Below are 12,744 nucleotides of genomic sequence, written 5' to 3' on the forward strand. Positions count from 1 at the left end.
TTAAACCCTTGAGATTTAAAATTGCATGCGAAAATATGACAACATGTCCAGTTTTAGTGAATAGAACTCTATTAAGAACTCTTATAATGCAGAATTTCTAGAGAATGTAATCATCAACTTGATAAAAAAATATTTGGAAAAAAATATGGGATTTTTTCAAAGTGACTTACTTCCTTTTATATTTATCAAATGGCATTTATTTGTAAAATACTTATTAAAAGTTAAGTATATCAGTAAAAATAGTGCCATCCTCTAATTTGCAAAGAAATGCAGTAAAATCCCAATGACTCGAACAAATGTTTTGAAGCGGAAACATAATACATAATGTTGTGATGAACTGTTTGATGTATATCCATATAAAGGTTTCACTTGGTTTTATCTTTTTTTTAATTTGTACCTCCTTAGTGAAGAAATATTTTATTTCAGACTTAGGTTGTTTGTTCATCTTGGGAAGATGATAGTTGTAAGACATAACAAGACTTAAAGGTATCATTAGATTATGGTTAAAGGTCAACAAAATATTGATTAATCGATATTGATTAGAAAAGTCTGCTCAGTGGGTAAATTTGATAGACATATATTGTTTATTAATAATGGAATATGCATTTTGCATACTTTTGCCGCAGGGTCAACTCACTTCTAGGTTATCATTGTGTACAAACATGGCGGTTTTTGATTCAGTGGTTTGGGAGTTAAATGTCATTTTAGCAGCCATCATGGGAAACGTGACCAAAAAAATAATTAGGAAATGCTCAGTTTCAAATATTGGATATTTCAGCATTTTGTCTTTGAATATACATTATGATTTAACATTTCGTAACTTGGTCATATCAAATAGAAAAAAAGGAACAAATAAGATGAAATCACCACAAATGCAAAACCTAAATCAAAAATACTTTCAGATATCACCAAAAGGTATTCAACAAAACGAACACACCTTTATAAAATAAATAGAAATGCTCTTTATCAAGCAATATTCTTTGTCAATGTTACATGTAAACAGTTCGTCCATAATAAAAACAAAATCGCTTCAATTTTTCGCTTAATAATTTTTGTTTTCAATATTTCTTCATGGTTTATCCAATAGTTTAAAATGCAGGGTCGGGTTTTGAGTATCGATAAGGCCGTTCTGACAACTATACATGTATCCATTTATTTAAAAAAAAGCAACATTCTTGTCTTCATTTTTTCATGGATAACTAAAATTTAAAAAGTACATGTACAAGTAATTAAAAAAAGATCTGGAAAACGATGCGTGATTGTTCTAAAACAATCAGGATAAACAGTTTATGGAAACATTTTACTATGATAATATTTGCGAATTCATTTTGTGTTATAAGTAATGCATCCGGTTCTAAACACACTGAAAAATAAAATACATTAAATATTCAAAATAAATCTTACCACATGATCATATAGGGAAAATCCTTGTCTAATACATATCACGGTGTCCAATTCTCGATCGAAAGAAGGGACTTTTCTAGGATGGACTAATATATATTTTTAGAGGTAAAAATATTGAAAGATTGTTTCAATTTGGTAACAGGAAAATCCTTGCTAACAATTAATGCCAAAACTTAAAAAAGGAATGCGTAGATGATTGTTGTCCGTGTGTTTGAATAAAGCTCATTATTCACATTAGAATAAACATTTAAAAACTAGTTAAACTTAAAGTATATAAGTTATAAGTAAGAAGAAATGCATTGTAAACGTACGTCCGAAATCGACATTCAAGATATAAAAGGTATGTTATTCTTGATTTATAAAACCTTTTTAACAACTTCATTATATTTTAATTTGTCATTATCAAATAAATATGCACCAAACCAGTAAGGTATTAGAATCGAACTTCTACCTTTTCAATTATAACCCATGGAAAAAAAAGACACTTTATCCATAAGTGACAACCAAAACATGGCAGACAACAGGACAGCTTTTATATTTCATGTCAACTTACTTGCAAGTTTAAAAACTCAAAAGGAATCAATCTAAATATTTTTCATTGCAGCAAAACAAAATGTTTCTAGCAGTTCTTCTGACTTTATTTGTATGTGTTGCCTATACAAATGGTTGTACTTGTTATCCATTTCATCTTCATGACCGGTATTGTAAATCCGAGTTTTGTAAGTAAATAATGTTAAAGTTTATCCATTTCTTTTTCAAGTAGTAATTTAAGATGAAATATTATTTTAATATGATTGACTCAAATGGGACTTTTTTAAGTATAGTCAGCTTGCGACTAATTATTTAGAAATATCAAGTATTGCTAACGTTTATTTTCATTCTAAAATATTTTAAACGACCTCGGATGGTTGCAAAATGACACTGTATCATATAATTAAAAAGAAAGCGAGAAAATGTCTAATCGAATATATTTTAAACATAAACAAAACTCGTTTTTATAGTGATTCGGGGAACCGTTATAACCAGCACATCAGTGCCAGGCGTGGAAACCATCAATATGGTCAAGGTCTTGAAGACGTTCAAGGTAAATAAATCCCTGCACGGTTCGTACGTTTCATTTAAATTCAATATTTGGAGATATAGTATAAAAACCAACACACGTAAAAGATTTTAAAAAGCTTAATGAGAATTAATATGTGATTTTTAAAGATTGCATGCGATGTTCCAGATCAAATTAAGGTAAAATTACTCTAGACATGTTGTGTATGTTGCTGTATGTCTCTTTTAACCCAACGGTACACAATGAACCTCTTTTGATATATTTGTTATATTTGTCTCCTCAAAATAATTTGTTCTTTTAATTGTTAGAAACCAGCAGGCGTACTTTTGAGTGGCATAGTCACAATTTGGTCGCCAGACACGGACAACACCTGTAGCATATCCTTGAAGATTGGGAAGGAATATTATCTTGGTGGTAAGTTACAGAATGATAACAAGGAATATGAATTGATTTAAAACAGTAAACTTTGTTGTTTTGAACATGGTTTTTTATTAACATTATATATTATCCTAGAAGCATATTTTTTGTTTATTTTCTTTTCATTCGTTTCCTAAATTATTTTTATGGATTTTTCCCAATCGATTCTTACTTCTCTTTAAAAAATTTAATTTGAAATAGTGAAAAAAGAAAGAATTTCAACCTCCATCGGTTTATTTCTGTTGTTTTGTTTTTTTTATAATTTCGTATCCTGTTTTAGAGCTGCCAATCATTAACTGATAAACGTAATATAAATATTGTCACGTCTTATTTTGGCTTTCAAAATTTACTTGTAACGAAAAACATTATATGATATGATTGAATGACCTCCATAGTATAATCATTAGCAATATACCGCATTTGACATCAGCAACTTTGATGACAATCTTATAAAATATTAACCCTACCAATACGAGTCTGCTCCTTACATTATTTAGATTTGATGTAACGTCTGCATTATTTATTTTCTTTTATTTTATTTTGTTTCATATTTCAGTCCTTAATTTTTAGTTTTGTTTGTTGTTGTTGTTGTTAGCTGCTTATTACAATTAAATCGGTTTAATCAAGAATAGTCTTTATATCATGTAAAAGTCCATTTCATAAATGAAACAGTTTAAATCAGAATTTTCATTTTACACCATTTTATTTTCTGTAATTTTTTTTTAAGAACTGTCGAGGCTGGCTTTAAATTGAAAATAAATGCATGTAATTTATACAGAGAGGAAAACAGCTTAAAGGCTTGTCAAAAGGAGCTTATTAAAAACGGATCATTTGATTGCACGTGCAAGGTAAGTTCGTCTATTTTGTAGTTATAACGTGTTATTGATTTGGTACAATGGGAATCAGATATAAAACTAGTATGTTAAATATTTTCGTCTCAAGGCGCCTTCTCCAAAACGTTTTAGACTTTTCATGAAGTTGGCGTCTTAGTTTACTTGTACTTGTATAGTATTTAATTCCGTTTAATTTCTCTTATTTACTGTTCACATCTTCGTTTCTGTTTTGATCACTAATTGTATTAATTTTGACCGGTGGAAACTGTATCCTGCCATTTTATATTGTACTGAAACATTCCATAATAGAGGGCTAAAGCACCTTTTAATCGCAAATGCCTGTACCGCGTCAGGACTTTTGTGGGGGTGGTGGTTTCCAATATCTTGGTTTTTACTTGAACATGTCAACTAAAATATGGAATTTTTATTTTGACTATTTCCTAGAGTTTATCTGTACTGTAATTTTGTTAGTCCTTTTTATTGAATGTTCTGAACAATTTTCAGCCAATTGTATTTATCATCGTAAAGAAGTTTTTTATAAGTTTATATTTAACATTGAAACTATACGCGTTATGTCGAAGAAAGAAAAATATTTAATGGAGGTTTGGTTCTTCAATTTATAAGTCTATCATATTTTTTTCTTCTGTAATACTAGTAGCATTTTTGTACGTCAAAAGCAACTATTTTTACAGACAGACCAGAAACACGAAATACAAAGATAAGTTAACAGTGGATTGTCATTTATTTTGCCTGGTGGATTTCGAGTATTGCTAATAAGATGAAATATAGATCACTAAACGTGGCTTATTACATTTGTATATGTATTATCGAAATACTCACAACCATTTTTTATTTGTTTTAAGGATCCAAGCTGTTATCAAGATTGTTGATCTTTCCTGAAGACACAATTTTCTGTTTGAAATTGCAATGAATTTAATAAAGTATGCATACTTTACTCGTTTTTCTTTAATATTCTATTTTTGTAGGAAAATATAAGTACAAATTGCTCTTTTAAAGCAGTTCTTTGTATCCCTAAAGTTCAAATTTTGGAACCGCCTTACAGTGGTGACAGATGATTTCACTTTACTTTACCATGATAAAAATCTCGATGGTCAAATGCTTGCGTGCACGTTTCAACCATAGGTGTTATACCTATTACAAGCAATTAACATGGAAGCAAAATAGGAATATAGAGATACCTTTTTGAGGTGTGTTGAAAGCATTTGTTACGGCGTAAAATAAATGTGTTTCTCTCTGTAAAACTTAATTCTAAAAGCTGATCAGGAACGTAACAGTTTAAAGACATAATAAAGTTTTAAAACTGAGAAAATTATTCATTTTGGTGATAGAATGACTTCATTTAATTTCTGCAAAGTGATTGAATTCTAGGTAAAATAAAAACAATTTTTCAAAAACAGGATTTTAAAAAATGCATTTTAAAACTAGAAAAACAAATGTGAGCAAATCTTAATGGTTTATCATTAAAATTATAAAGAATGGGTATGAGGCTAAGAAACGGGGGGTTCACGAGGCTTTGCCGAGCGATTTACCCCGGTTTTGCGCCGAGAAATCCATATTTCTGGTATGCTAGGACACTGGTTTTGCATTGTCTTTATTCTGCAAATAAATAAGAAAGTGGTTTTAGTATATTCTATGTATAATCGCCTTTTACGTGGTTTAGAAAAAGTACCCCTTCTGCGCCTCTAATGACGCAGCGCAAAGTAATATGGTATGGGTATACAAATCCGTGCGAGTCTCCTCATTCATTTTAAAATAATAAATTTGGGAGAAAATGTTTTCTGTATTTGTAATCTAAATATTTTTATAAATGTAAAATGACTTTAAAAGTATTTTAAAAAATAGTTTCTTTGTGATTTAATGCCGAAAAATGATCCTTGTACCACAATACGGTTACCGGGCTGAGGTATTTCTTTTTAACGTGTGACGCACGTTTATGAAGAAATTGTTTACAATGGGCGCTGAAATGAGTTCGTAAATTTATGATTTATTTTGAATTTTATAACGTGAAAATCCCATACCACAATAATATAAATAAAAAAAAAGTAACTGTTTTACACCTGGATAAAAATGTCAAAAAGTCTTGTCAAACGCTTTTACTGTATCATTACGTCACGAAACGAGTCTTTCATGCATGGAATTTGGTGGTGGATGCCTGTAAACATTAAGATTCTGGATGCTCATCGTCGGCGACCAGTCGTGTTAAGTTACGAAACAGGCTCCGTTTCACTGTCGGAAGACATTTTTGACGACTACAGGTCGTCTGCAGTGGAATGCGGAACGAGAGGGATAGACCAGCATAGGGTTACAAAATAACACAAAAACTTATCAGACACCTTTTATTTATACACATAAAAACAAGTCACGATTTCAATATCCAAACTATTTATTTCCATTGAGGAGAAATATTACATGCAGAAAAACTGCCCAATATCGATTTAAAATATTGGACATGCGATATTGGCAGAAAATGCGTCCTTTGCAGGATAAAAAAGAATATATTTTCTGGTGCTGTTTATTATCAAAATAAAAATATTGTGCTAGATTAAAGATTCCCTACTGTATTTGACTTAATGATTGATTGATTATTGGGGTTAAAATGAACATGAAATGATGATGATGATGATGATGATGATGATGAAATGAAAAGAGGGATGGGACACAAGGATAATAGGTTCGACAATTTTTGTTTGCCACTAGAAATAGGCAGGGATAGGTAGGATCGGGCAATTTAGCCTACTGTGGTGGAGCCCAAAGTTTCCTACTCCTATCTAATACGACAGCAGGGTTCTGAGCACTATTTAGTCGCCTTTTACGACAAGCTTAGCGCTGCTGCAGGCCTATTTGTTTGACACCCGGACCAACACGGGGCTATTTGACGTAAACCAACTTCTGTTTTGACCAACTATTCCCGAGGGTAAGAACAATCCAAGCAGTTAGACTTGATGACTTGAGCTATATCGTGGATGACCTTTCAACATCACACAAAGTACAGTTATTAGAACTTTCCGTTAATGTATTTGATTTCCTATTTCGATATTTTTATTATTTATGTTTTTAAATACAACATTCATGTTTGTTTAGATATCGGTCGGTCATATATTTGGTTCGTTTGCTACTATAAACAGCGGTACACTATAATATCGTTATTAGGTTGTTATTTTTGTATTATAACAATAGAATGTGGATTAGAAATATCAAACCATGAGAGCGATGATACACATAGTTTCATCCTAAATAATTCAAAATGTAACAAACAAAATTCGACATTACTAAAGATAGACTTTCATTCCAAAAGGCTAGTTGCTTTAGTGCTGTATGTCGAGCGCGATAAAAAGGTGGGGCAAATACATATACATAACAATACATTAGGAACCCAAACAGTACGAAGGATTGTATAATCATGGAATGTGCTTTCCTTAAGGTAAACGGAACCTTAACTACGTTTTGTTTTTCATAGGCACTGAATGATTGATATAATTCTCCTCTGATGCAGACCTGAAATTAGATAGATGAAATTGCCAAGTATGTCACATAGAAAAATTTGTAGCGAAGTTTTTTTTGTAATTTTTGTATAATCTATTTAATTACTAGTAGACAACAAAACAAATATGGTTTAAAATATGTGTTTGGGCATGGCTTATGAAATCTGTGGATTAATGATAGGTTGGTAATTGTCTGTTTTATAGCTGTTGTAGTTTTGTGAATATCAATTTATTTCAATAATGGAAAACATAATTTAACTTTTTCGTTTTCAATCTTTGTTTTGGTTTTGTTTTTGTTTTTTGTTTTTGTTTTTTTTGTGTGTGTATGTTTCTTCGATTAAGCTTGTGGTATCGTTGTTATATGCTTAATGTTCTAGTATTTTTAATCTTTTTCACTAAAAGTACACAAAAGGAATATTTCTGATTATACCATGATTATTAAGAACAAGTGAAGGTTTGTTTTTCTTTCAGTTTTCCTTTCGTCGTTTGTCTTCCCCAGACTTGACTTTTTATGAGCAACTCGGCGGGTGTTTCTAGAAAAGCAGAGGACGCTTACCCTACCGGTACACCTGGTCCAGGCCCCCATTTTTATTGGAGTCCGAGTTGCTGATTTGCTTTTGTTACTTTGTATGTATGATTTTAGTTACTTTATGTACTTTGTTGTGTATGTCTGTTTTCCATGTCTGGTCTTTGTCCCTGGATTACATTCTTTTGATTACCGCTATAACCTTGGTTCCCTTGATTACTCTTTGCACTTCTGTTACTATTACACAACACTATACTTCTTTTCAAAAACTAATTTTGGCCAATCTGCATTGTCCCAAAAGAAAAATTGCACTTATTTGTACAGCTTGAAATATCACAGGAATATTTTCTCGTGGATCGTGATGGTGTATCTATCTGCGCCATGAAAACTGATTTTCTCAACGGGTCATAGTTTTCCTTTCCTCGTTTGTCTACCCCGGACTTGACTTTATATGAGCAACTCGGCGGATGTTTCTAGAAAAGATGAGGACGCTTACCCTGTCGGTGCACCTGGTCCATGCTCCTAGATTTTATTGGAGTCCGAGTTGCTCATTTGCTTTTGTTACTTTGTATGTATGATTTTAGTTATTTATGTTCTTTGTTGTGTATGTCTTTTTTCCATGTCTGGTCTTTGTCCCTGGACTACATTCTTGATTACCTCTATAACCTTGGTTCCCTTGATTACTCTTCCATTTGATAGGACAGCGACATTTATATTATACAGTAACATGTGGTAAAAGTGAAGAGAAGAAGGGTTTGTGTCGATGTATGCAAATTTGTTCTAGCAACAAGCAATTATATTTGAATCTTTGTTCCCTTGATTACTCTATCGGATAAATATATTTTATTTCATTTTATATTAAATACATTTAGCAATCTAACGCAATATCGATTTACTTATATCCATAGTTTTTTTTTATCAAAATTCGAACAGACAGTTCATGGAAACATATTTTTTAACACTATTACGATCAATAAATAATATAATAAAAGTTCACTACAAGTATAATACGATGCAAAACGTTTATGTGCCCTGTACCCTGTTGAACCCAAATGAGCTGAGAGATATAACATGTATGCCTTCGGAAAAAACTTCTGGTATCTGAGAAATATTCTAAACAATACATTTGAACTTTAGATATATTTCATGTTCATTCAACAGCACACATATAACAGCATTTATCATCTGTGTCGGTATGAATAGATATGTATGAGAATTTCATTTGAATTGATAATTATTATAGTATTATTGCGATTGGAGTATTTACAAACTTGATTTGAAGTAGATAACTAAGATAGATCAATAATATGAGTATTTTAATCGGGAAGGGCACTGTAGTTATGATAAAATGCCGATAAATTGTGTAAACAAAAAAGATGATAGAATGTGCATCCTGACATAGAAATGTCGAATGACAAAGACATACTTTCTGAACCGTGCGTAAAACATTCTTTTTTCCCGCGTTTTGTTTTTCAAGTGCATATAACTCAAGATTCTGACATTAAGTAAAACATTATCAGGGGCCAATTACAAGGGTCATTTTAATGTGTAATCCACATACATATTTAACAATTTTTTTGTGAAATCATAAGAAGTAAATGCATTGAAATCATATCCATATTTGTACATGTCTTTTTACATGTATATTATGCATTTTATTTTATACATAAACAAAATTATTACATTTCATAGGTCGTCCTACTTAATTTGCTTTGATGAATTATACAAAAAAAATAACCAAGATTAACGAGTTTTTACATAAACTATATTGTTAATGCTGGTGGGACATTGATGATTTGTTAACGTTTGGTATTTGCTCATAAATTACGTTCTGTAAACCGTGATCTGTAGTTAGTTAAGGACAAAGACAGACGTAGAGTGGTGATGATTGTGTCAGTAACACAGTACCATAAATAAAACAATAATAATTGAATTGCGTTTATTCAAGTTCGTAATTTTATTATAAGCTTAAAAAGTGGTAATGTAAAGCGAAATGAAGATAAAATAGATTAAAGTCTGCATATGTGTAATAATAATCATAAGACAAAACGACTTTTCAAAACTGTTATAGATTGTGTTGACAAGACTTCATCACTTATAAAGATAAAAATGCACTATAATGACAAGCTCTAAATGGGGGTTCTCATCGAAGATATTGAAATGGATAGACATACTAGTAACTATACCTGTATATACAATGTGGGGCTCTAGAGTCTTGATTGGTTTTCTGGAACTCATTCCTACGCCTTATGAATAAAAACTATCCAAGCAAAAAGTAATACTTTCTAACTTTGGGTATGGTTATGGTTATTTCATGATTTACCCAATCAGCATAGTATACACCGGTTCAGCGAAATGGTTGCCCCCTATACTGTAGCAAAAGTAAAGTGAAACTGAAAACGATATAATGCATACAGAGGCGAGAAATTCCTGTTTCCGGACGGCGCACAAAATGCGACTGGTTAATGTACTTTAGCGTGAATTCAACCCTCCCCTTTTAAATCTGGCCACAGTTGAAAAAAAAAACAATAACAGATTTAAACACGTCTAAGCATCAGTTCAAAAAGGTACGAGTCACTCGTTAATAAAGGAATAAAGAAACTGCGTGTACGTTATTACACAAATACATAAATGACTACTAGCAGCTAACTGACATGCCAGCTCCGGGCAAGCTCAAATTTAAAAGAAAGTTAGGCTCTCACCGTATGTAATATCAATTCCTATTCTTCTCAGGTGAGGTTGAGAACCAAGGTACATCAAATTTCATACAATAAGGTCACCAAAAAATATGAAGCATATAAAACATGGATTGCTATTGAATTGAACTGACCACGATACAAATCTCGACAAATTCAAATTGTAACTTGATCATGCAAAGGTGTTTAGACTAGTTAATAACAGCTTTGTTCCTTTTTCAACAATTTAAGCCTGATAAGAACTCTACTTCCCAGTATTGGTGGTAACCAACTTGTTTTCTCTGACAACTCTAATGCAAAGTTTGATAGCTTCCTTTTAGGCAAAAATGTATACGTGTAAAGAATTTAACCAATCAATTAATGTAAGTAATAATTGTATGCTCATTTGATAAATAAGTTGATTTTCAGTTGAAATGTATGGAAAAAATTGAAAGATAAATAACAAAGCTAAGTCAGTAAACAATTATATTCATTTTTGTATTCTCTTACAAAATCATTTAATTTCAAAACACCTAAAACACAGAGTAACAATCCTTGAATTGGATATGATATAACCTATCAATGATGGATTTTGCTTCTTGTTTCGATAGTTTGGGTTTTGAGTACTTATTGTTCATATTTAGTTTCGGATTCAGATCTCCCTTTGTTTTTATTACAATCCTGCTGATGAAAGATTACTCCTTGTAACATTTCTACAGCATATCGAAATTTGCCATATTAATAATATGATGGGTATTCTGTATTTAAGTACTACGTAAACTAGAAGCAAAACGTTAACAACCAAGGATAGACAATCCGTACGAAATACACATCCCGAATATCAGGTAACAAGCGAACAACACAAAGGCGAATGATATAAAGAAACACTTTACTATGAATTTCACAACATGGTTGTTACTCGCCGTGATTCTAGTTTAAGTAAACATTGTTTGTATACTTGAACTCTAATATTTTGCGACCGCATCTATTGTCTTGTGGGAGCGTGCTAGTCGCCAGTGCTAAATATCGACGGCTTGATTACTTACTGAGTAATACCAAAGACTTTGAGGATTTGTTATCGCTATACTTTGCATCTAATACATGACATATTAGAAATAGAGTGACGGTTCATTGGCAATGAGTCAGAATAATGTGTTCGATCATAGAAAGATGTAATTATAATTCAATGAGCTAGTAATTTGAAAACCTGGCTCAACATGTCAAACAATTTCTAAGCAGGAACCTGTAGTCCAGTAGTTGTCAATGTTTTCTATGTTCATTGTTATTCGTTTTACCTTTTCTTTTTTCTATACATAAGGTAGATTTTTATAAATATTTTTACTTTATTTTTTGTGGGGCTTGCTTTATGGTACTGGTTTTTGCCCACCATATGGTGACCTGCATAGAAATGATGTTGAGATTTTTGATCCATCGAAACACATGGCTGCCGTTGCTAAAAATAGAACATAGGGGTCAGACATATATTTTGCATATATCTCAAAAACGGTTGTGTTTAGCCAAATTCTGACAAAGTTAAAGTGTCAGGCATGATGAGATCTATCTGTCGTTAAATTTTCATTTTAGTCTCTTAAGACATGTGGAGTTATTGCCTTTTTCGACGTTTTGTTCTATTTTTAATGTTATTTCTTGACCAATTGGAACCAAACGTAGTATGAATGTTCCTTGGGGTATCTTGCTTTGAATTGATATGGGGATTATTGATCTGATGGAAAACATGCCTGCGGTTATAATAAATTGAAAATAGGGGTGAAAAATATATCATCAAAACTTTTAGATTTAGCCAAACTCTTTCAATTGCTTAAATGTTCCTTACTATAACATGTATAAGGCCTTCAAAAGTTTTCAGGGATCAAAGTTGTCAGGCGACTCCTTGTAAGAGCTATGTCCTTAAATGATGAAAAATGATGATTTTTTTTTACAGTTTTAAGTCAATATCTTGAAAATTTTTAATAGCTAGAGAGTAACTTTCAATTGCTGAAATGATCATTATGATAAGTCGAATCAAAGTCTTCTTGAGTCAAAGCTCTTTGTAACTCCATGTTAAATTCATTACCTGTAAATGGCGAACGTTAACCAGATGAGCGACACAGGTTCCTGGGAGCCTCTTGTTTTTAAACTTATTTCATGGACGGAATAAAACACGTAATTGTTTTGTTTTTTAGATTAGATTATTATTTTTTAAAATCCTCTATTTTGACTATTCACTTTGTAAAATGCAATTGTTATTGTAATTTATGGAAACAGTGTTGAAGTCCCAACTTCGTATACATGGGAAACGAAAGACAACTCTAGTAATACATATGAG

The 12,744-nt window shown here is 31.6% G+C and overlaps 1 protein-coding gene across 1 annotated transcript; it reads left to right on the forward strand.

Annotated features, from left to right (window-relative positions):
- Nucleotides 1-1,686: 1,686 nt before the first annotated feature.
- Nucleotides 1,687-4,669, forward strand: LOC148618145 (metalloproteinase inhibitor 3-like). The gene is made up of 6 exons (XM_088581696.1): nucleotides 1,687-1,744; nucleotides 2,009-2,123; nucleotides 2,406-2,488; nucleotides 2,773-2,878; nucleotides 3,608-3,729; nucleotides 4,578-4,669. Exons 2-6 carry the CDS (start codon nucleotides 2,018-2,020, stop codon nucleotides 4,602-4,604), a joined length of 444 nt encoding a protein of 147 aa, XP_088437822.1. The 5' UTR covers nucleotides 1,687-1,744; nucleotides 2,009-2,017; the 3' UTR covers nucleotides 4,605-4,669.
- The last annotated feature ends 8,075 nt before the right edge of the window (nucleotides 4,670-12,744 follow it).

This window comes from Perna viridis, chromosome 5 (assembly GCF_037379345.1).
Source record: "Perna viridis isolate PV_CMFRI_1.1 ecotype Kerala chromosome 5, ASM3737934v1, whole genome shotgun sequence".
Lineage (NCBI taxonomy): Eukaryota > Metazoa > Mollusca > Bivalvia > Mytilida > Mytilidae > Perna > Perna viridis.

Bases quoted from the DNA above. Each gene is read 5' to 3' on its own strand.
- LOC148618145 (XM_088581696.1), top strand. From the start codon at position 2,018: ATGTTTCTAGCAGTTCTTCTGACTTTATTTGTATGTGTTGCCTATACA. The intron at 2,124-2,405 runs GTAAGTAAATAA...TCGTTTTTATAG, and splicing joins GTATTGTAAATCCGAGTTTT to TGATTCGGGGAACCGTTATA. The intron at 2,489-2,772 runs GTAAATAAATCC...TTTAATTGTTAG, and splicing joins AGGTCTTGAAGACGTTCAAG to AAACCAGCAGGCGTACTTTT.